The sequence below is a fragment of the Sciurus vulgaris genome (assembly GCF_902686455.1).
Source record: "Sciurus vulgaris genome assembly, chromosome: X".
NCBI lineage: Eukaryota > Metazoa > Chordata > Mammalia > Rodentia > Sciuridae > Sciurus > Sciurus vulgaris.
In genome coordinates, this window is record NC_136471.1 from 82,354,759 (window position 1) to 82,378,966 (window position 24,208).

At 37.8% G+C, this 24,208-nt stretch overlaps 1 protein-coding gene and 1 long non-coding RNA gene across 3 annotated transcripts in view; one reads left to right on the forward strand and one right to left on the reverse strand.

Annotated features, from left to right (window-relative positions):
• AR (androgen receptor) overlaps positions 1-24,208 on the reverse strand; it is a 169,973-nt gene that overhangs the window by 57,409 nt on the left and 88,356 nt on the right. For both annotated transcript variants that reach the window (XM_079125053.1, XM_079125054.1), the window contains exon 2: positions 18,555-18,706. In XM_079125053.1, coding sequence (XP_078981179.1) covers positions 18,555-18,706 — 152 coding nt within the window. The remainder of the gene's footprint in view (positions 1-18,554; positions 18,707-24,208) is intronic.
• On the forward strand, positions 6,124-18,548 carry LOC306652001. The gene is made up of 3 exons (XR_013761288.1): positions 6,124-6,363; positions 17,251-17,343; positions 18,316-18,548. It is a non-coding gene; the product is annotated as an uncharacterized lncRNA (long non-coding RNA).

A 24,208-nucleotide genomic window follows, 5' to 3' on the forward strand; every position in this document is an offset into this window, starting at 1 on the left:
AAAAGCATGATACAGCAATATGCTGTCTATAGGAGGTACTTTATAATAAAAGGCAGAACTAGGTTAAAATAAATGGATGTAAATAATATTCCTTGCAAACAGAAACCAAAGGAGAGCTGGAGTGGTTATGTTAGTATAGGACAAAATAGATGCAAAGACAAAAATTGTTAGTAGAGGTAAAGAGGGACATGTTATAAATGGTAACAGTTTGAATCCATTAAGAAAATGTAACAATGATAAACACATGCACCTAATAACAGAGCCAACTAAAACATAAAAATCAGAAACAATGAATGTAAAACAGACAATCCAATAATAATTGTTGGAGACTTAACTACCCCACTTTCAATAATGTATGGAAAAACTAGGCAGAAGATAAGGAAAGGGAAAACATGAACAACACTATAAACATATCAGACCTACCAGACATTTTTAGAACATTCTACTGCAAAAGACCACAAACATATTCTCCTTAAGAGCACATGAAACATTGTTCAGGAAAAAAGTAAACATATTTGAGGTTGTAAAAATATCAATAAATTTAAATGATTGGAGTCTTACAATGTTCTCTGATCAAAATGGAAAAAAATTAGAAGTAACAAAGAGTATGAGAAATTCATAAGTATGTGGAAATTAAAGCAATGCATGCCTCATAATCAAGGTGCCATGGTATAAATCACAACAAAGTGGACTAGTTGCATAAGAATAGAAATACTGTTTAGCAGAATCAAACAGGAGATCCAGATGTAAGATCATTATTATGGTTTAGCTATGAGGAGTCCTTCAAAAGCTCATTTGTGAGACAATGCAAGAATTTTCAGAGGTGAAATTATTAAATTATGAGAGTTGAACCTTATCAGTGGATTAATCCATGATATGGATTAACTAGGTGATAACTGTAGGCAGGAAGGGTGTTAGCTGGAGGAGGTAGGTCATTGGCGTTTATATTTTGTCCCAGGTGAGCAGAGCGCTCCCTCTCCTGTCCCTCTCCCTTTCCCTCTCTCTCTCTCTCTCTCTCTCTCTCTCTCTCTCTCTCTCTCCTTCCTGTTGTCATGTTTTGAGCTATTTTCCTCTGTCATGCCCTTCTCTCATGATGTGCTGCCTCGCCCTGGGTCCAGAGCTATGGAGTCAGCTGTATAAAATGAGATGTCTGAAACCGTGAGCCAAAATAAACTTTTCCTCCTCTACATTGTTCTTGTCAGGTCTTTCATTCACAGCAACAAAGAAGCTGACTAAAATTGTCATACATTTGTGATAAAGCACTATAGACAAGTATATCAAGACAACTACATGGGAAAATAATATTCTTTTCGACATAGCTGCTACACCAGCAGGATATCCTCATACAAAATAATGAAGCTAGACTCCTACTGTACATCATATACAAAAATAAACTCAAACTAAACCACAGACCCAAATTTAACAGCGAAAACCATAAATTTCACAGGAGAAGGCATAGGTACAAATACATGCAAAATTTGATTATGCAACGAATTTTTAGATAAGAAAACAAAACACAATAAGAGGAAAAAACTAAATAACCATTGGACTTCATCAAAAGTAGATTTTTTTCTTTATTGGATACCATCAGAAAAGTGAAAAACAACTTATAGAATGGGAAAAATTGTCTGCATATCGCATATATGGTAAAAGGCTTACATCCAGAAGTCAAAAAGAACACACACAACTCAATAACTGACAAATAACCTAACTAAAACATGGGCAAATATATGAATAGTTATGTCTCCACAGAATAAACACAGATGGCTAAGAACACATGAAAAGATGTGCATTTTTAGCTGCTAGCAAAATGCTACCCACAATGAAATGCCACCCCTTTGTATATACCAGGATGGTAATTAATAATAATAATAGAAACAATAATTTGTAATGGCAAGGATGTGGAAGAATTAGAAGCCTATTAAACTGCTGACAAGAAAATATGAAATGGTGCAGTCACTGAGGAAATCAGTTTGGTAATTACTAAAAAAGTTAAACACAGAGTTATCATATGACTCAGCAATTCATTCCAATGTGTATTAACAAGAGAATGAAAATGTGCACATCCATATACTTGCACATGAATATTTGTAGAAGCATTATTCTTAATAGGGAAAAAATAGAATCAACAGAATGATGATGAATAGATAAACAAAATGTGATATATCCATACAATGGACTATTAATGGGTCAAAAAAATGAATGAGGTACTGTTATCTGCTACAACATGGATGAACCTTGAGACTATTATGCTAAGTGAAAGGATTCAGATAAAAAGACCACATATTCGATAGTTTCATTTTACATGAAATATCAAGAGTTGACAAATCCATACATATATAAAATAGATTAGTGCTTGCCAGGTTTTGGGAGAAGGGAGAAATTGGAAGTAATATGCTATTGGGTACGGGATTTCCCTTTGAGGTAATGAAAATAATCTGATATTAGATAGAGGTGATATTTGTACAACTTCTTGAACATATTAGAACCCACAAAACTGTATACTTTAAAAGAAGGAATATGTGGCATGTAAATTATATCTTAAAATTTTAAAAAATGTTAGACTGCCTTTTTGGTACCAGTAATACTTAGTATCTTGGAGAGAACTCAGACAAAGAAATCAAGAGAGCATTGTGAAGTGTAGCATAACTGACCTAATTTAAAAGAATGTGGAGGTCTTTAAGGACATACCAGTCATTAATGAAGGCAGCTCTACCTTATTAGGTCCTATTAAGCAATTGAATACATTTTTAAGGTATGTTCCCATTGGTAAAGCCCTTCAAATGTATCATCTCACAACATGCATATGAAATAGAAAGGGAAAATCCCATTAATGGCTTTGCAGATATTTAAGTAGAAACCCAAAGAACCTTAGTAACTTGCCCGGAGTCATATGGCTAGCCTTCTTTTGTCCACTGGTGACTTTATTCTGTCATGGTTTGTAAAGTAGACTCTTTGCTAAAAGAAAATGAACTGTAACTCATCCCAATTTCTCATCTTAATCATTTCAATCTTTTACCACCCATTCTGTTACCTCTACTGACAGGAAGATTCTGTTATCTGCAGTGCCATGGGGTGGGATTTCAAAATAGCCCTTTGAAACTGCAATCCTAGTATTTCAAAATGGAGTCTTGAGAGTGGCTATATCCACATTTAATTCTTCTTTCCTTGGCCTCTGCCTACTTTTCAATCATCCCCTTCTCTCATTACCATGTCAAGATATCTAGCAGTGTATGAAAAGTTATAGGTCACTATAAATGGAAAGAATGGCTCTTTTCCTCATTAGATTGTGAAGGAGACAACTGTAAGGCATATTCTTTTCTGTCCTCCCACTTTATAGCATATTGAAAATTTTCTCTATATATTATTTGAGTGGATTTAATATGTTATTGGTCAGGGGAGCTCCCTGTAACATGATTCTTAAAGAAGCAGTCCAGGTCAAAGAAGATCATGAAGTTTTCCCACGTAAAAGTAGTATTGTTCTGGAGTAAAAATAATCAACAGAGAAGTTACCCTAGTTTAGCCAACTGTTAGGGCTTACTGCCCCTTCCCCAGAAAGGCTGCTGGGAATTCCGTTCTTCAGTGTGAGTCTTAGATTTAGAGTTTGGTGAGACCATTCTGTAGAGTACTGGCTTAAGTCCCTTGGATGATGACCCAAACAGATGAAGGGAGGCCAGAGTTAAAGTTCATTTTTCTGTCATTTCACTGTCATCTCACCCCAGTCACTACTGCCCTTGTTAGTTTGGTCATCAAGGAAAAACAAAGAAAAGAATATTGGAAGCAATTTCACAAGGTCCATATGTCAGCCAGGGAAGGATGTTCATCCATGAAATCAAAACAAGCAAGTTAAAGGCTGAAATGACAGACTCACTAGAGGATACAGATAAAGTTTTGAGGGTGATGTGGTTGAGAAAGTCCATATGTTTATGACTTACAAGAAATAGATTCATTTCAATAAGATCACCACTCTTCCACAAAATATATACAGCAACTTAGGAAGCTGCCCTGCTGCCAAATGCCAGATCAAAGTCATGTCTCTTGGGGATTAAAAACACTAGACAATGAAATAAAGGATTGTGTTTGGAGACAGTTTTGCTTTTGCCATACATCCTGTAATTTATCAGCACAGGCTTCTTATAACCTTGCAACTAAGATCCAAAACTGAGCTTCAATGGAAGGGAATTCCCCATGGTCTCTAGGTCATTTTCTGACCAGGAATCACTTGCTGGGAAATAATAATTATCTCTATAATAAAATTATACATTTGTCTATTTCTGCATCATTCAAAAGTACTCAGACATACTGTCATTCTATTTGGAGGTTATCTTTGCAATGTACTATTTTTTTGGAGAATATACAAAGTTCACTTTGAAGAGCCTTGAGAGGTACTTCAAAGAGATGAACATTCTGGCATGAGTGCAGTTTGGAGGAGATGTGCCTTATATATTAATAAGATGTGTACAGAGAAAGCAGTGAAGTGATTTGCAATTAAACCTGCTTATCCAACTCTTTGCCAAGGGTTCTAGGGTGGTCAGAGACAAGTAATTATTTATTCAAAAATAGACACAGTTGTCCTGTACAATGGCAAGGTGAGCCCCTAGAAACACATAAATGACATTGAAATTTATAGAGTATTTTCATGTGTGCTATCATTTTTAATCTTCTCGGTTACTACATTATTCCCATTTCCAAATGAAGAAACTGAGGCTTAGAGTGGTCAATTGAATTTCTTAAGACCAAAAGTAACAGGTGGATTTCCTCATGACATGTAACTTTTCCATCCAGTATATTTTTACTTCTTATTTTTTCCCATATGGAATTTAGAGCTCTGTAATAGATCTTTCAGTGTCTACCCAATGAATAAAACCTGAGTATCTGGAAGCCACAATCACCAAATCATGCCATTGATATCAACCAATTGCTGAATATAGCCATCTCCATCTCTCAAATTCCCCAGAGTTTCTCTCCCATTCCTAAAGACATGTCTGTTACACAACAGGGATAACCAGTCTCTATTCCATATGTAAGTCACAATCATGTCTGATGACTGTGTGAACATACTTGTGTGTCCTGAGTGTGTCATGTTGCCCCAATTCTCCTGTTCCTGATTGGTTTTCTGATAACCCAACCTTTCTTGGTATATGGTGTCCAAAGAAACTGACTTGGACCAGAATATCCCCTCAGGCCTTGATCCCTACAAGTTTACCTCAGAGCAACTATTGGTTACCCAGAATGTATACATCTCTTGATGGTTTAATGTGATGTCACTTCTTCTACTGGGCTCACCAAACAATTACAATTTAAAATGGATGAAACCTGCCTCTCCTGTCTCCTGTTCTTTCATTGTACCAGTTGCTCCATGCTCTCATTTGACTCTTGGCTCCTTAGAGCTTGCCACTTTGATGCTCTATTTATGCCTTCCTATTCTAGGTAAGTGTCTTCTCCTCAGAACCTGTCCTAAACAAAATAGGACTCTCTCTTTCAAAACAATAAACTGGTTTCCCATTCTTCCAGAGTCCTGCTAAGGAACATACTGACAATCTAATTTCGAGTACAATTTCCTAAGGATTGCTGAATGTGTCCCAGGAGTCAAAGCCTTCCAGAACAATTTCATATATCACAAGAGTTTCAGAAACCATGACAGATTATGGGTATGAAGATACTTTCAAGTAGAAAGGCCTTTCATAAATGCATAAGTCATAACACATGACAATAACCCCTACTATCTACCTCTGCTTTTAAAATTTTTGTTTGACACATGACCCAGTATTTCCACTGGTAGAAGTGGGATCCTAAGGAAATTTTAAATAGAAAAAAAGTAACTTATATTAATATAACCTAAATACATGTCAATAATCTAAGCCTCCAACAACAGAGGCCTGAATTATGACTCTAAATTATGCCTGTATAAGGGCCAAACCTAAAGGAAACAAAGAAAGTTTTAATCAGTTGTGTTAGGATGGGGAACTTTCAAAAAAGTCATTAACAGAAAAATGTAAACCTCCAGACAGGTGATATAATTTCACATGTTTAAGATTGAAGGGTGAAACACACATTTTCAATACTTTTAAAATAACCTCATGGTTTCAGCAAAATGAACCATCCTCTAAGGAGTTCAGACTAGCAGAAGGAAATGATTTGTAAGTGCATTATTGAAAGATAAATCAGGAAGTGGTAAAAACCACAAGAGAGACACCCAGAAGTACTGTGAGAGTACAGGAGAGGGTGGGGCGCCTTTTGAAATGGTAGAGACTTCATGGAGGAGGAGGAGGCATTTGAGTAGGGCCTAGGAGAAAGGTAGGACTTAAGGATATGGAGATGTGAAAAAGCACACTTGAGGCAGAAGAGACAGACTCAATAAAGGTAAAGAAGGGGAAAAGTGTGGGCATGTACTGGGGTAAAGAAATAATTTAACTATCTTATGTTAGAGTCCCCTGTAGTGTTCTGGTAAACTTGGGTGGGAATAAATAGTGATCATTCATTTAAGGGATATAATAATTTTTTTTAAATCTACTAATTGAACTAAAACAATAGGTAAATCTCTTTTGGGATTTGATATAAATCAATTAGTTTCTCTATGATTCTGAATGACATTGTTTCTTCTGGGCTTTGCTTTAAACACATCAGTTGCTGAATAATCTTTCTCCAATTTTGAACTTATTTCTCCTATGACTTATCACATCTACATACTACAGTATACTTTGAGATCTCTGAAAGAAGGACTATGTCTCTTTCTTCACTGAGTTCTTAGCATCAAGCAGAAGGCCTAGAATATACCTGCTTTGCTGTGTGCTGTCTGTCACTCCCACTAGACATAGACCATGCTTTACTCATTTTTTTTCTCCCCAGCACCCAGCACGTGGCCTGACATATAACAGATAGATGAAACTTGTTAAAATGAGGTGAGCTGTGTGTCTTCCTGTTCACTTAGTCCTCGATGCCTCAGTTTCCTCATTTGTAAAAAGGGTAGTCAGAGTATATACTACATTATAAGGTTATGAGAATTAAGTAAGCACTTAGTATAGTAAATAAGCCATAGAAAATGTTCAAAAACATTGGGTGCTATAATTATTATCATCATTGCTGCTTATTGTTGCTAAGGCTTCCAGACCTACTGATGGGGACAGGACCTTCAAACTATGCCAACCTTGGTCAAGGTTATCTCTGGGCCTGGGGAAGGGGAATGTGCCTGTAGGCTTTTCCCTTCCATGTCTCCTAACACTGTCTCTGCTGTACTCAGGTACTCTGTGCAGTGTTAAAGCTTCAGCTGACTTTGGAAGGCATTCCTTACAGACTGGAAGCTCTCTGATGACATGGCTACTCACACTCACTTTGAGCTCACACAGGGCTTGATACAATACGTGCTTGTTTAAAAAATGAAGAAGTGAAAGCTGCCTGCTTCCAGTTCTTTTTTCATGGTAATGGACTATGAGAATACAAATGCTTATAGTCTAAAGTTTACTCTAGCTAGGGCCCAGGTCCCAGGAAGCTTTGTGCTGTCTGCCTTGCCTTTGCTCTAGCCCACTTTCCTTAAATTTTGGTACCTGGGAATAAATTCATCTGTGAGGATGAAAAATTGTTCATGTGTGAAAATAATTAGTATCAAATGGTCCATGGAAAAAGCAACAGGTAAATTATTTAATTCACATGAGCAATGCTACTGTGGCATCAACTGGAGCCCTGGAAATACACTGTTTAATTCCATGGGAATGAGAATCATTGTTTTCTTATTTGTGCTCTGGAAGGCACTGTCGACAGTGTTGGTTCGATTTATTTTCAAAATTCTGGCACTATGCTAGGAATTTCAAGTTGTCTTACCTTGAGTTATTCATATAACTTCTCTAGAAGTGGCCATCTATATCCCTATTTTAGTGGTGATAAAATTAAGACTCAAAAGGTGATCTCTTACAATGCTGGGCAGTAGCAGGGAGCCACAGTTCTCAGTGAGCCACATGATCAAAAGAGTAAACAACTGATACTCTACAGTATACTATGCGGTTAAGCTATGGTGTTCTGTAAATTAGATGTAGGAAAAGCATTTTCAATTTATGATGGTTTAATCTGGGTATAATACCATCAAAAGTCAAGGAACATTGGTATAGAAATCAAGATCAAGTTTTTCACCTCTACTCACAAGTAGGCTACTCACAAGTGATGTGGCAGAAGAGCAGGAAGTCAGAGGCTTTTAGTCCTCAGTAACACAAAGGACCCACCCTGCTTGTATACTGAAGTTGTGCAGAGCTAAGTGACCTCAAGCACTGGATACTAGCTTAATGATGGGCCCTCAGGACCCTTGGGAGTGTGCTAACTCCCTGTCCTTACATAGATTTTTGGACAACATCTGAAGGCAATTCAGGTAAGAACCAGAGATAAGCAGTATATACCAGCTGGTTTAGGTTAGCTATTGATTTTTAAAAGCATAAAAATTGGAGAGTGGGTGGGGATGGAGGATATAAAGCAAATCTATGCGAAGCAGAATTAATTCCAGTGTATCACTGGAGTTCCATTTTATACACAACAGAGTCATAGGCCATACCAATGCATCACTCTGTTTTTGAGAGAAATGCCCCCAAAGGCAAACAAAACAGTATCACTACAACAAAGCCACATTCCTCCAAGAGGTCCAATGTACTAGGAATGTAGGAGATAGAACTGTAGATAAAAGATAACCTGGCTTGGTTTTAAAAAAAATACTCATCCGGCTTCAGGAAAAGAAGCCTTAAAAACTATTTACACAGGTGCTGGCTCAGGTTTCTATTGAATCTGGCCTCAGCATACTTTAAGACACACCTCTAGCTGGACAAGGGAAACCAATGGCTGAAGAACATGGAGGATAATTTATGACCTTTGTTAGCTTTTCTTCTGGCCTGTAGATTGAAACTTGAATTTGCTGGGCCAGACCTATCTTGTTGGAGTCAAAGGTACACAGAGAGTTCTGACACCTTCAAGTCCAAATCCTGGAATTCAGGAGGGGCAATGAACATGTACTGTCTCTGCTGTCTGGGGAATGTTACTCTCAATGTCCTGAGAGGCATAGAAGAAAGAGGAAGAGACTGACTTTTTCTGTATTCTTGTACAAGTACTTTGGCCTTTCTGGTCATTAATTAAGTAGCAGTGAAGAGAAGTAGTTGACTAGGAATCTTACCCTAATCTGCAGCCTCTTTTACCCAGGGAACTGCCACAGATACCATCTCCCAACTTTGCTTACTGCCTAGTCAGGGAACCTCCTAATTGTATGTGTGTCAACAACCAAGAATTCATTACAAGAAAAGGAAGCAAACTTTACTGTACCTCAGTACTGTATTGCACATTATTTAGTTCTTACAATAGGTCTGTGGACTATTATCTTCACAGAGGCACAGAGAAGTTAAGTGATTTTCTCAAGAACACATATCTATTCAGTCATGGAGCTAAGGAATGAACTTGGTTCTGCCTGTTTCCCAGAAATCATGCGTACCAAGTAAACCACTGGACACATCTGGGGTATCTATAAAAATTCACAGATTTAATATTTTAAAGTATCATTAAATATTTATATTGTTATAATTTTGTTAAAATATTTCAGATCATTTAGACAAATCATTAATTTTGTTTGATGTCAGTTTTAACTTGCAAAGGGGGAACAAGTCATGCCTAAGGCCACATGTAATTTGGTGGCAGAGTCAGAGCCCCATCTGGTGCTCTTGCAGTATATCATATTCTACTACCTGGAGTGAGTCCTGCTTCCAGAAAGAACAGAGATGAAATTAGGGCAGTTATGGATATCTCAGCAAGGGGATGGAGCCAGGTACAAAAGACCAATTGAAGAATTCATCAGAATTACCTCCAGACTATACACAGTGTATTCCAAACAAGCTTTTTCTTTCATACTACTTTGTCATTTTCTCAGTCCTTTTCCTCTTCCCAAAGTTCTCTTCATACCTTTTTGTACCTGGCAAACTCTTACACATCCTAAAAGATATATATTGATCTTTAACTGAATTGTGATGCCTTCCCAAACTTTCTAAGTATACATATTCCACTCACTCATTCTGTCTGCTTAGGGAGATTTGCAACTACTTCTAGTATATCACTGATCTCACTCTGTTATGTTGATAAACATTTGTCACATTTACCTCATAATCAATAGTTGAATGAATTTAGGCAAGTCACTTAACTCTTCTGTGCCTCAGTTTCTTCATTTCTAAATTGTTGGGTAATAACAATAATACCTACACTGTAGGGTGGTTGTGAGGATTGAGTAAATGTCCATTCAGCAACCAATGTATACAAAATGTTCAATAAATGAATTTTGTTGCTATCTTGCATCTCTTATACCAGTGCCTGGCATAGGTTCAGTGAACACAATAAGCACTGATTATTGAAAATATATATGCTATGTGGGAAAGGTACCAGTCATCAGAAGCCATGTTGAACACACTGTGGTGAGGATACTGCCTTATGAGACTATAATGTCCTTATATAAATTTAAATCAGAGTTCTATAGTCATCTCTGGGATATACGAAATCTAAGATTCATAGGAAAACTATGAAATCTTTCCCTAAAAATTTTTCATACATGTATATACATACAATAGATTTTATAAGAACCCTCATACCAAGCAATGTCTTACAGAGCCTTCGCACCATATGCTACTATCAGCATTCATTTTCTTGCTAATTGGGAAGACATACAGTTACAGAGGATACTCTCACATCATGGTGGAAGTAGAGAGAATTAATAGGAAATGAGCACCTTTCAGGAGTCAGGGGGTGTGCTAAATGCTTACTCTGCTGCCTCGCATAATTTTTGGTTTCAAGATAAGAATCACCATGGCTCTGATGATTGGCTGTGAGGTCTCAGACAAGAAATATTAATGACACAAAATCCACTTTCTGCTATTTATATATGAAAATAACCTGGGAATGTTACTTCCTCTCTCTGGACCTTTGTCTCCTCATCCATGAAATGACTTGGTTGGATTTTTAGATTTTCAATTTCCCTGCCTTGAAGATTTAACAGGTTAACATTTAAAGATTCTGTGATTCTGAGAATGATAAATCTTTTAAGAATTTCCATTAAAGAACTTGTGATTGAATCAACTGTCCTGAAAGTAAACGAGCTTGTTTGTGAACTGTAGGAATGTGCTTGTCTAACTTAAGGAACTGTGAGAGGTCCACAGTCTCCAGGGCACAAATTCAGACACCACAATGAAGTCAAGGTCCATCCTCACAATACGGCATCCCGAGAGAGGAAGGAAGAACAGAATGTTAAACCTCTGATAGAGCAACATAACAATCTATGATTTTTAAGCCCCGTCCTAAAAGACAGCATTCTGTGTTTTGGGACATAAAAGAGGAGGAAAATGTATTTTTCTTGCTTCTGGCCCCATGTAAGACACTCTGCCGCAGGCTCCACTGAGAAGGCTCAGAGGAAGGGTCAAGGAACCAGGGGTGTACCATTTATATCCACACATACTGTCTATGAGTTTTCTTCCCTTAGCTTGGTAATTATAAGCAAAACTTCTCGTGAGCACAGTTACTAAATTGTGCTTCCTCTTCTGTGGTTGTGTGATCAGAGTGAATTATGACCTACCAGGCCTGCTTCCATCAGTATCATCCATTGAAGAGTATGAGTTGGTACAAGGAGGATGGCCTACATGTCCCTGGTCTGAGGTAATGAAGAGAGTAGCTGATAAACTACCAGCTGTTTAAAGTTTTTAACACTTACTTAAGAGGATAAACTCTCTTTCATGTCAGTGCTCTTCAGAGTCTCCCTAGTTTCTCCCCATGATATGAATGTCTTAATATTCTTCCTTCATATCATGACTCTCTTTTTCTTCTTTGCTATAGCCTTGCTTATTTGCATAGGCATGATATTTTCTTTCTGCTTTGTGCTAGTATATTTATATATTTGTGGGGACATTGTGTTAAAACAGAGCAAATGCTGCCTTTGGCTTCAGAAGACCTAAGTTCAAATTCCAGCTATACCACTTATTACCTATATGTTGATCAACTAGAAATCCTAAGTTTGTTCTTATGGAAGACCAAGAAAATGACCTCTCCCTCTGCCCCAGGTGAAAGGGAAGTTCAAATGAAGAGTGAATATGGTGGCGTTTCATCTATCTATTGAAGGTTTTTTCAGGTAGTCAGAGTTATAATCACCACACTACAAACTCTTCAAGGTAGGCTCTATATTTTGAGTATGTGAACCCAATACCTTGCATGCAGTAAGCTCTTGTGAAATGTTTACTGACTGAATGCATGAGTAGATTTACTACCAGGCCTATTCATGTGATGTGCACTGTACACATAGGCACTAGTCTAGCCAGGATATATAGTGATTCTACTAGGGTGTCTCGGGAGTCACTGCACAGACTGGAAGCAAAGGGACTGAGAATTCTAATCCTTGTTCCCTTTATAACAAGTTATCCATCTCCCAGGCCCAGTTCTTTCTCCTACAGGTTTACAGTTATAAAGCTCACCTGCCTCCTTAGATGCTAGCAATAATTACATAATTATGAAAGAGCAGTGTAGAGAGCATGGACACCTGGACAACAAGTCCCAAAAGTATGTATGCATGGCTATTAGATTGAGGAGATGATTTTTACAATGATGACTTCTTGTAGTGTGGTACTTTGAGGGACAGTATGTTTCGTGGTGTGGGCCTAAAGCCCAGAGAAGTAAAACATAATTCTTACCTCTGAAGAGAAAATATGTCTACCACTTACCCTTGCAATAGCAGCTATCTACAAAAATGAACCACCCAGAGTTCGACAGTCACCAAAAGATTATTGTAAAGGACTGAATAAGCTTCTGGTTTCAGTATATGCACAGGCCCCCAAAAAGATGATAAAGGACTGGGAAACCAGTGAGACATGATAGAAGGAGGTAACAGACTTACGGGATCTTGCAAATGACAAAGGTCATGTAAACATTAAAGAGATTTACATAATTATGCAAGTGTTATGGCAACTTCTGGTTAATCACCATTTAATAAAATGCACATGCTATAAATAAGCAGGAATAGGACACTATAGAGCATCAATGGCAAATTCTTGGCATGACTCTGAAATTGGGCAATGACAGAGATTTGGCTGGGTACCAAATACAGTGAGTTACAGAGCTTAATTATTTATTCTATAAGTCTGGGGTCTAGTATTATTATAGGGAAGGCCAGAGTTAAGCCAGCAAATGTGTGAAAACAGAGAAACATGTGACAGAGCCACAACTGAGATGGCCACCTGGGCTCAACTTTCTATGAAAGAGAGATTTTTTTTCATAACATTTGATAGCAGATAGTCCCCAAAGTCATTCTTCCCTACCATCTGGAGTATAAATGGCATCCAGCAGAACTCATTCATATATATTTCATGGATCAAAAAAAAGTATCACACAAAATTAAGAAAATGTGTGAAATGCTTTGAGTTCATCCTCTGGGTATTTCAAGGGGAAGTGATCTACTAGCTCATCAAAAAGTATCTATATTCTAGCATTCCTAGATTTATTTTTCTCCTGTTTAATAAAAATGTTCAGGACCAAGAGGCTATATCACACTAGGCATTCTGGAAAAACTTTTCAAAATTAGATAACCTAGAAATACTAGGATATCAGGAGACTAGAAAGACAAAAAATTATGCAGATTTATAAGTGCAAGAACAACTATGTTCAGTGTTCATCAACACACTGTAGCCCACAAGCCAAACCATTCTACCATCTGTTTTTGTGAGGTATAAGAGCTTTGAATAAATTTTACATTTTTAATGGTTGGTAAAAGTCAAAAGAAAAATATTATTTCATGACATGTGAAAATTAAATGAAATTCTAATTTCAGTGCCCATAAAGTTTTATTGGAGCAGAGTTATTAGCTTGTGTATTGTCTATTGCTTAGTTCACATTACAAAGTTAGAGCTGACTAGCTGAGAGGAGGGAGACCATGTGACCTACAAAGCCTAAAATATTTACTACCTGGCCCTTTACGGAAAGTTTATCAACCTCTGATCTAAAGTCTGGCAGTGACTTTTAAGAAAATGAGAAACAGAAAGATGAGAGGAGCTTTGTGAAAATATTTCTAAGACTCACATAGTCAAGAACAGTCAACTTCTTGGCCAAAGATACCTGATCAAGACTATTGAAGCTATAAGCAAATCCTCCTGGCAGAGTTAATTTGCCCCTGGGAAATGTTACTCAAAAAGTCAGGGAGTGAAGAGGAAACTAACATTCACCAAAAACTTTCTGCAACACTCCAAGCAAGGGGTATCATTCAATTCCATATGAGTTGAGGTGGGAAAGAGTGGATTTAAAGGACAGAAAGAGTTCAATATGGGTTCACTTACATTTCTTCCCTCACAAAAACCTGGGGCATGAGAGAGAATCAAAGCCATACTTATATAAAATCTGCCAAGGAAACTAAATTGGGACCTATTGTAAACATCAGTGAGGATGGTGTAATTCTTTGAGCTCAGAATGTAAACTACAGTTTCAATTTTATGATGTGTACCAAACAGCGCTCCATGTGTACAAAACAAATGGATGTACAATCTCTAATGTTTTACTAGAAAATGTCTGAAAAATAGTAAATTCTTGAGCACATAATGCACATGATGAATTAATTAATCCTCTTTGAAACATGATGAGGGGGAGATGGGGATTCATATCCTGATTTTCCAGATGAGAAAATGGAAAAGAAAGGAAGTTACCCAGCCATGATCACAAGGGAGAATCTCAGAGTCCTGAGTTTTAACCCTACTGTGCATAGTGCACTCGTTCTCTCAACTGGCTCTAGAGCCATCTGAAGAATGATTCTTTATTGATAAGGACCTGGGAATTGCCACCCTCTAGGAAGGCAAAACCAAAAGTGCACACAGGTATAAATACATGTGTGTTTGTTGAAATAAAGGTGATGATATTTGTACAACTTCCACAAAAAGTCTAAGCAAGAAGGACATTATAAAAACACCTAGTCCAACCCCCTTATTTAACAAAAAGAATACTGAGGTTGGAAGGAGGGAATTTATTATCCAAGGTTACACAACCAAACCTCCGTAAGTTGCTCTGTATGGGTTTATCTTCCTTTGACTTCCTAAGGTTTTATATACTATCCTACATGCCTTCCCCTTCATTTCTAATTCCCCTACCCACACCACAAATTAGCTTTTTTCCTCATGCTTGTTACTAAAACAAAGCCTATTCCCCAAACCACTCCCACCCCACTCCACACTCTTTCCCTCAAGGGAAACTTACTGAAGATTTTAATGATTTTACCCTTATGGCCTAGTACAATTATTTCTTCTCTCAAAAATATACAGACTATTCCCTGCCTAGTGTCACTTGTATTCCTGGTATTACTAACAATAAGAAAATGTGGGACTCTTTCCCCTCTAACTCCCCAATGGGAAAAAATAAACCTGGCCAGATTACCTTAGATTTTGTGCAGAACCCTTCACGAGTGACAACATTAAAGCTTCATGCTTTATGAACCACCAAATCTAGAAATGCATCTGTCTGACACACCAGGCTTTTAACTCTTGTACCTGTGCCCAGACTAGAGATTTCTGAAAACTGTGAATAAAGTTATAATCAACACTCTGAATACTCAGTATGTGTTAGCTGACAGCAACAAACAAATGAGGAAGAGAAAGATTTGTGTTCCTACTCTCTCCCAAATAGGTAGAATTCCAAGTTTCAGCAAGGCAAATGCAGAACAACCTTCAGAAAGGCTATTTGGGCAATAAAGATGCATTGTAAAAATGGAAAGAAAACAAATCAATAAATGTTCTCCTTCAGTCATATGACAGCCCCCTGCCTTCAAATAGGGATAATGACAGCAGTAAACTCAAGCCTTCTAGCTTTATAGCTGCTGGAAGGAGAAAGAAAACACCAAAACACCAATTATTTATTTATTTTTTGCTTTTGTGTGTTGGGGGGGAGTTTTAGAGGTGGCTGGTATTGGCTATTGAAACACAAGGGCACACCACCACTGAACTAACATCCCCAACTCTTTTTATTTTGAGAAAAGGGCCCACTAAATTGCCCAGGCTGACCTTGGACTTGTAGTCCTCCTGCTTCAGCTTCCCAAGTTGCAGAAAATATAGACATGTGTCACCAAATTTGGTTGTTTTCTGTGTGTGTTATTGTTAAACCCCCTTCTCCTGTTCCTCAAAAGCTTCAGAACTGGTATCCGGGGTCCATTTTCCAAAGTAACCACAAGGTGCTCAAAAGGATTCCTCTCTGTCTTTGTGGTCCCATGAGCTCACAGATGGCCAATTTCTCAAAGGCAGTATTACTGAGTTTCTCTAATGTAAGTGACCTTATTGGACTTCTAAGTACTCTGGAAGCTGGCTGATTCCCTCCATCCACTACCTCATCACTTCTCTTCCCTGTTCTTAAGTAGCCCAGGATCTGCATCATAGCAGAGCTCCTCCCACAGCCACAGCCCCACCAACTGCCCTTTTGCCTATTTCCTTTCTTCAGCCCTATGTTCTTCAGAAATCTCCCATGTGGGCGGTATAATGTGACAGCAAAATCTTTCACTTCACAATACTTTCCCCATTTTCTGAAAACAATTTGGTGACTCAGATTTGTAAAATTCAGATTAGTATAATCTAATTATTACTGAATTTGTTTGTTTGCATGTTCACTTGAACTTATTTGCTGTCCAATATGGCTATTATTGTGGTGCCAGGCTTGCTGAAATACTAGACGGCTGTTAGGGTTCATTCTCTGCCCTAGAGACAGTGCCTGTGGCATGGACAGGGTATGTGGAAGTGGCAGGGTGTTAATGGGGAAGTTGGGGTAATCTGAAATCCCTGAATCTTTTTGTTACTTCCTTTTCTGACAGTCATCCTTTCATGAGTACTGTTAGGGAGGGAAGGCAGTGCTGTCAGGTCTTTTGAAATTGCCTAAGCCTAACACAGGGCCCTGAACTATGTACTAGCCCAGCATGAACAGTTGCAATGGGCCACTTAGGGGTATAGTTGGAACATAGAGCATGTTTTTAGGAAAACGAAATGTTAATTGCCTCCTTATGACTTTGGGGACTGGAAGAAAACCAACTGGTGGCTTTCTGTTTTATATATATTCTTGCTACCCAGTCAAAATGATGAAACTGCCATCATCATTATGCTTGGTTTTCAACAAGGAGGCAAGTTAAATAGCACATAATTTTTACCTCTCTCTCTCTCTCTCTGTCTCTCTGGCAGTAGAAGGGATTGAAGCCAAGGGCACTTTATCACTAAGCCATTTCCCAACCCTTTTTAATTTTTGAGACAGGGTCTAAGTTGCAGAGGATTTCACTAAGTTGCTGAGGCTGCTCTTGAATGTGGAATTCTCTTGCCTCAGTCCCCCAAGTTGCTGTAATTCCAGGTATGTGCCACCATGCCAGACTTCTACTTTTTGTCTTGATGCCAAGAACTCACAGGTACTTCTGCTGTCCTCTGATGGGTATCAGCACATTCCTGGTGAAAGGTGTGACCTACATACCTATCGTTTAAGACTGTCCTCAGGGTTCATAGCCCTTACATGAGGAACAACTCTCTGTCTTGGTTGTGACTTAGAACTCAACTCTTCCAAACCAGGGAGAGAAAAAGGCCTTGGCAGGAAGTAGCTGTTTTATTTTGTGGAAAGTGGGAGCAGGGTTGCATATTGGTGATTTACAATCGGATCTGGTCACATAGCAAAGAATCTTTGTCTAGGAGCTGATCTACCCTTTGAGAAGGAAGCCCTTAGTACAAGAAGGGGAATGAAGTTGAAAAATAGCAGGCTTAAGCCCAGGGTAGTTAGGACAGAGTCACTAGAATATATAACAGATCTGAAAGTGGGAGTTCCTCCTATAGGATAGATGCTGAGTACCTCTGAGTGCTGAGCAGGCATGAGTTGTTTCAGGTCAAATAGGACTAAGGAACCAGGGCTTTAGCCTACTTAGCCAAATATAAAATACTACTTAGTTGGGGATTCTGGACCAATGAGGAGACCCTCAGGTCAGTCCTCTAGTGAGGACAATAAAAGCTTTTCTTCACTCTGGGTTCTTACCTACTCAGGAGCTATTAATGCAAAGAGAGATTCCCAAGGAAGCAGCAGCAAGAGGGAGCAGGTGCAGAGACTGATGGTCTGCTGAACAGTGAGAACACTTCCTTTCTAGGGCTGAGGCCACAAAGTCTTTTGCTGAGGAACAGTCTTATATTCACCACCGAGAACAGGCTGGGGACTCAGTTGGGGTTTCTCCACTTCTAACCTCTCTAATAAGGACAAGTTTTTCCCTCACTAGGCAGCACAGTGGAAAACAAGCAGGAAGGAAATTACATTTTTTCAAATCATTAATTTTTCTTTTATTCCTAGGACCAACCGAACACCAAGCACCAGCTGGGACCACCTTCATTGCCTGTATTGCCTGTACAACCAAAGGAGCCAAAACCTGGAGACCAGCAAATATGAAAATCTGCTTCTTTGGGCTTCTGATTTTATGAGAGAGCCCTGCCAATGACTCTGTTACCAACATGAATCCTGGGCCCTGGAAGGTGTCCCTCTGAGAGGAAAAGGAGAAAGGGAAATGGAAGTGAGTGTGCAAGACACTTTACCTTCAGCAGCTCTTTTGAAGAAGACTTTGCAGCTGCCACATGTGAGAGCTCCATAGTGACAGCCAGAAGCTTCATCCCCACAGATCAAGCATGTCTTCTGGGGTGGAAAGTAATAGTCGATGGGCAAAACATGGTCCCTGGCATTCTCCAAACTAGAAAGACACACAAATCACAAAGCAAAACATGTCAGTGAGTGGCAGAAATAGGAGGGCAGAATTCTAAGGTCTTAAGGAATAAACCATATACATAAACTACTATTATTCATTGCTCAAATGAGTCATTGTGAAGCTGAATTTTCCTGGCATTTCTCCTAAGGATGGTATTTGAAGGGTTTCCTAAGGCGTAGTAGACAATTTGGATCCTGCCTTGGGATTTAGGAAAGTTCTCTGGGTCTATATGAGGCAAGCATGTAGGTAGGAAACCTGAGGTTAAAGTATCTAATTTAAGGTGGTGGTAAGGCAACATTTTAAAAGTAATTAAACAATATCCTATGGCTTTATCTCATCTGAAGCAAGATCTATGGCCAAACTAGACCAAATATGAAAACAGTTTGTTGTGTTGTCCTTTAGCTCTCTAACTCTGGAATCTCATTCATAAAATGTGAATAATATCACCCATTCTACTGAGTTGGTACTATGAGTGGCAATATAAATCAGACAATGGTCACTGGGGTACACAGGCAAAGGATCACATTTAGTATTGTCAAGCTAGTCTTCAATGGTCTTTTCTTCCATTCTTTTACTTCCCTTAGGAGTTTCTCTAGATCATATAGATATCCCCTTGCCCCCATTCTACAACAATATAAAGTAGCAGAACCTCTAGGCCAGAAGCTTTTGCTGAGAAATGATATATAGTGATGATGGACATTGTTTGGGTTGTTATCAAAACATCTGGCTGTTACAAAACTCATAGGTTCTGTGGACAATGATAGAGCTTCAGAAGTCACCTAGTGTGACTGCCTAACCCCAGGAAGATCTATGCCTGAATTTTTCCAGGTTGAAGTGAATGAGAGGGGACAGAAAGTCAGTCCTAAAACCCTCATGGAGTGGACATTCTTAATCTTCCATTGTAATTAATTCTAGTTTGAATGAATAGAACATGGTTATTACTTATCAAAGATCAATTTTGGTCTTTCCTATGTCCTATGCTTAAGCATAAATAAAACTCAGTGACCACCTGAGGTTAATCTGCTTCAGATAGATGACAATTGCCTACACTCTCAACCACAGGAATTCAACTCCTATATTTTATGGGTATTTCTTCCTTACAATGGAAAATAAGCCTTATTGGGAGCCTGTTTGGTGTGTTGGATGATTTCAACACATTGTGACTTGTCAAGACAAGCATACTTTCTCATTAGTATAGCCATTGTACAGATGAAAAAAGTAAAGACATAGAGAGAATAGCCCAGAATAATTTGACTCCAAATCTAACACAGTTTTCTTCACTCTATTATTTTCCCACTACTTGGTTTAACTTTCTACTAATGAACTTTGATTATCATGCTTAACACAGTCATCAGAATCCAAAAAAATATCAAAAGTTATACTCCCTTCAAACCCAAGTGGGCAGCCCTGGCAGGGCAAGAGCCAAGAAAGTTTTCACTTAGGCCACACTTTACAATTGCTTTATCACCAAGATAAATATCAGCCTTTATTCAAGCCCTAGGTACAACAGAATGCACTCTGACTACAGGTGGCCTATCTTCTCTCCTTGCAAACCTCCCCTTTCCTTCCCTAACTAAAAAGCAAGCAAGAGCTTATCCACCAAATCAAGCCTAGCAGGTCATACATTTCAAAAGAATGGAACTTACTTCTGATCTACAATTTAGCCAAATGCTGAATGTCTTTCTTTAGGCATAAGTGTCATTTCCTTGGGTAAAATATGTGTCCCCATCCTCAGTCCTGAAACAAGGAGAAGTTGAAGTTTTTCACAAGTTTCTACCTCCACTCTTTCTGACTTGTATAACTAACACAAACAGTTCAAATAAAATTAGAAGAACCTGTATTGAAGCACTCCACATGACAGGCCATTTCATAATCATCTCGTTTAATTTTCCTAACAATGCTTCCAGGTAGCTCTTCTGCAATATTATTCCTATATTGCAGAAGAGGAAACTGGTGCTCAGAACAATTAAGTAAATTTGCCCAAGATCACAGGTCTATAAATGGCAATGCCAGAATTCCATCCCGGCTAAGCCCGACTCCAAAATGTACATTTTTTAATCACTGACAAACCATGTCATGGAGATTGAAGTTTGAGATTAGGTAGATTGATTCAATTTAACATGTAGCACTACTCCTATGGATGAGGTACAACATTGGGTTCTAGGGACACTGGTGACCAAGATATTTTCATTATCTAGTACAGAAGAAAGGGAGCAAAGAACAGTTAAACAACATAGTAAATTATATACTAAAGCAGAGTTCAGATTTCTGAAGATGTGGAAGCACCTCAAAGACAGGATTATTTTTTGAAGAGCATAAAAGTATGTAAGGGTAATTGATATGAAGATGATAACAACATTCTTATGTAGTCACAAAGTAAACATCAAAATGGAAACAAAATGGAAACCTGAAGAAAGTAAGTAAGAAGTCCTTTTGTAAAGACCTTTAAGAAACAGAAACTGGGGAGCTGTTGTTCAATGGATATAAAGTTTCAGTAATGCAAGGTTAGTTCTAGAGACCTGCTGAGCAAGTTGTGCCTACTGTTAATACAGTATTGTGCACTTAAATTTTGTTATGAGGGTAGACTCATGTTAAGTGATTATTAAAAATTAAAATAATACAAATTTTCATCCATAGTGAAATTTAAAATGTTGTTAATATTATTTTTAAAATCTAATCAAATTTATAGTCTATGAAAGACTAAATAATTAATCAGCATTTTATTAGATATGAGTTTAATAAATTGTGCATTGCATGAAATTGACTATTAAAAAAAGGAAGAAGAGGAGAATTACTGAAAAGGATTTTAGAATCTGGGCTTTTACTATCTACATCTTCATTTGCCTAGAAGCCAGAGATAACTCCTGGCCTCACCAGACAAGTTTTCAACTCTCTCTCTTTCAAAATATTTTGAATAGCACTCCCACTGACCCTGGCTTAGTGTGGACAAAGGGCAAAGTGCAGTTTTGACTCATGGGCTAACCTTTGGGAGTTGGAAATGAAAATTCCAGCTGCAATCCCTCTTCCAAGTTTACATCCCAGAGAAACTCATGCACATGTGTACCAGGAAGCATATGCAAGAATGCTCATAGCAGTTTTGTTTCTAAAAGCTTAACTGGTAAATGTACACTGATGGGAGAAAAAATAAATAAATTATGACACACTCATTTAATAAAAAAATTTAGTAATGATAAGGAACTGGATAAAGCTTTATATAGGAGAATGTCATATACTAATGTTGTATAAAAGACTTAACTTGCAATAGCACACATATAATTCTATCATATAAAGTTCTAAAACAATCAGAAGCAAACAATGTGTTATTTAGAAATATATATGTTAAAAAAATCAGAAAACAAGGGAATAATAAACCCTGAATGTAAAATAGAGGTTAGCTGTGAGGGGAGACTGGAGGTAATGATCCAAAGAAAGAGAATATGAGTAGATTTATGTATTCATTTAAAATATTATTAATTCCCTACTGCATACCAGGCACCATTCTAGGTCCTGTGAATATAGCAGTGAATACAACAAAAATCCATGCCATCACAGAGCTTATATTCTAGTATGACTGATGCAATGCTGTAGTTAAAATTGTTGTTTTTTTTTTTTAAATCAGTGCTCATGAACATTCATTTTATTGCTATACTGTTTAATTTATATGTTACATTCATTCTTTTGTGTGACTATAATACACATAACACAAGAAAAAATAATTCAGAAGTTGTAATTATCCTTTTAACCAAACATCTTAATTTCAAGCACAGCAGCAGAGATTTGCTTTGAGGCAAGTGCAGAATCTGCATGTGGCACTGTGTTTCTTCCCACTTCCCCTGTGTTACCTGCTCACTTATTATCCAGAGGCAGGGCATTCGGGTTCATGGGCATGAAGCACAAGCACTGCTATATAGAATTGAAGTTTTCTGAACCAGAACACCACTTGGTATTCTCCAAATGCACAACTAATTAAGTAAAAGTGTATTGCTAGAAGCTGTCAAGCTGCAAATGCCAGCTCAACTAGGGGAAGTTGGGTTTAGGTTAACCTCAAGCACTCAGCTGAGTTCTCTGTTTTCTCTTTCCCTCCCTCTTTCCTCTCCCCTCATCCTTCCACTCCCCACTCTTTCTCCCAAGGAGGACACAGAGATTCTGTGAGAAGTATGACTCATTTGAGTGAGCCCTCCAATGAGTGTAGAATCATGGTGAAATACAAAAGTCACAAACCAATTTTCTTTGTTCAGGAGAGGAATGTCAACTCAGCAGGACGTTGAAATCAGACAGATCTGGGGTAAAATCCTAACTCCACCACTGAAGTTGGGGCAAAGTCAATAAAACATCTCTGAGCTCCACTGTCTTCATCTGGAGAGTTGGGAATATTTTCGATTCTAGATGGTTTTGTAAGGCTTATATTAAATAACACATGTAAAGGACTTTCCTCTATGACTGTCTCATGGTGGGTGCACTGTAAGTGCTGATTGCCTTCACATTTTGCCATAAAAAAAGATGTCTACTATCCTAAAAAATGAAAAAAGAGCACTCTTCTTGGCTATGCACAGATTTTACAGAAAGGTAGATATGTGGGGAGAGAGAAAGGGAGATTGATTTTCATCAACCCAGAAAGGAACCCTACAGCCATTAGCAGTCATTCCACATTAACCCTTCTTCCTTGATTCATGCAACACTGATTTCTTTTCTGTCTCTAAAGATTTTCCTTTTCTGGACATTTCATGTAAATAAAATCATATAGTATGTGATATTTTGTGACTTGTTTTTTTCACTTAGCATAATGATTTCAAGATTCATTCACATTACTTCATTACTTGTTAGATAATATTCCATTACATGGATATACTACATTTGGTTCTTTCATTGATCATGTGGTTTCCTCTGTTCTGGTTATTATGAACAATGACCATTTGTATGAATGTGTTTTCATTTCTCCTGAGTGTATATTTTGGAATAGATCTGCCAGATCAAATGGAAACATTTTAAGAAATGCCCAGGTTTTCCAAAGTGTCTTCACCATTTTTCATGCTTGCCAGCAATTTATAAGAGTTCTAATTTCTCTACATCCAAGTCAAAACTTATTATTTTTTTCTTTTTTATTACAGTCATCCTAACGAGTGTTAAATGGTATCCCAATTTGATCTCAAACTGTGTTTCCCTAATGACTAATGGACATTATTTCATTTGTATAATTTCTGTGTAGAATTTCTATTCAAATCTTTGCCCATTTTAAAAATGGACTATTTGTCTTTTGTTATTGAGTTGTGTTATTTATTTATTCTGGATTGAATATCCTTACCAGTGATATAATACTTTCATTCCATGTACTCAATTTTCACTCATTTGTTGGTATAATTTGCAACACAATCATTATCAAAGGTAATGAAATTCAACTTATTGAACATTTTATTGCTTGTGTGTGCTTGGTGTTATATTCAAGAAACCACTGCCTAGAAACCAAAGGTCATGTGCATTTCACACAGA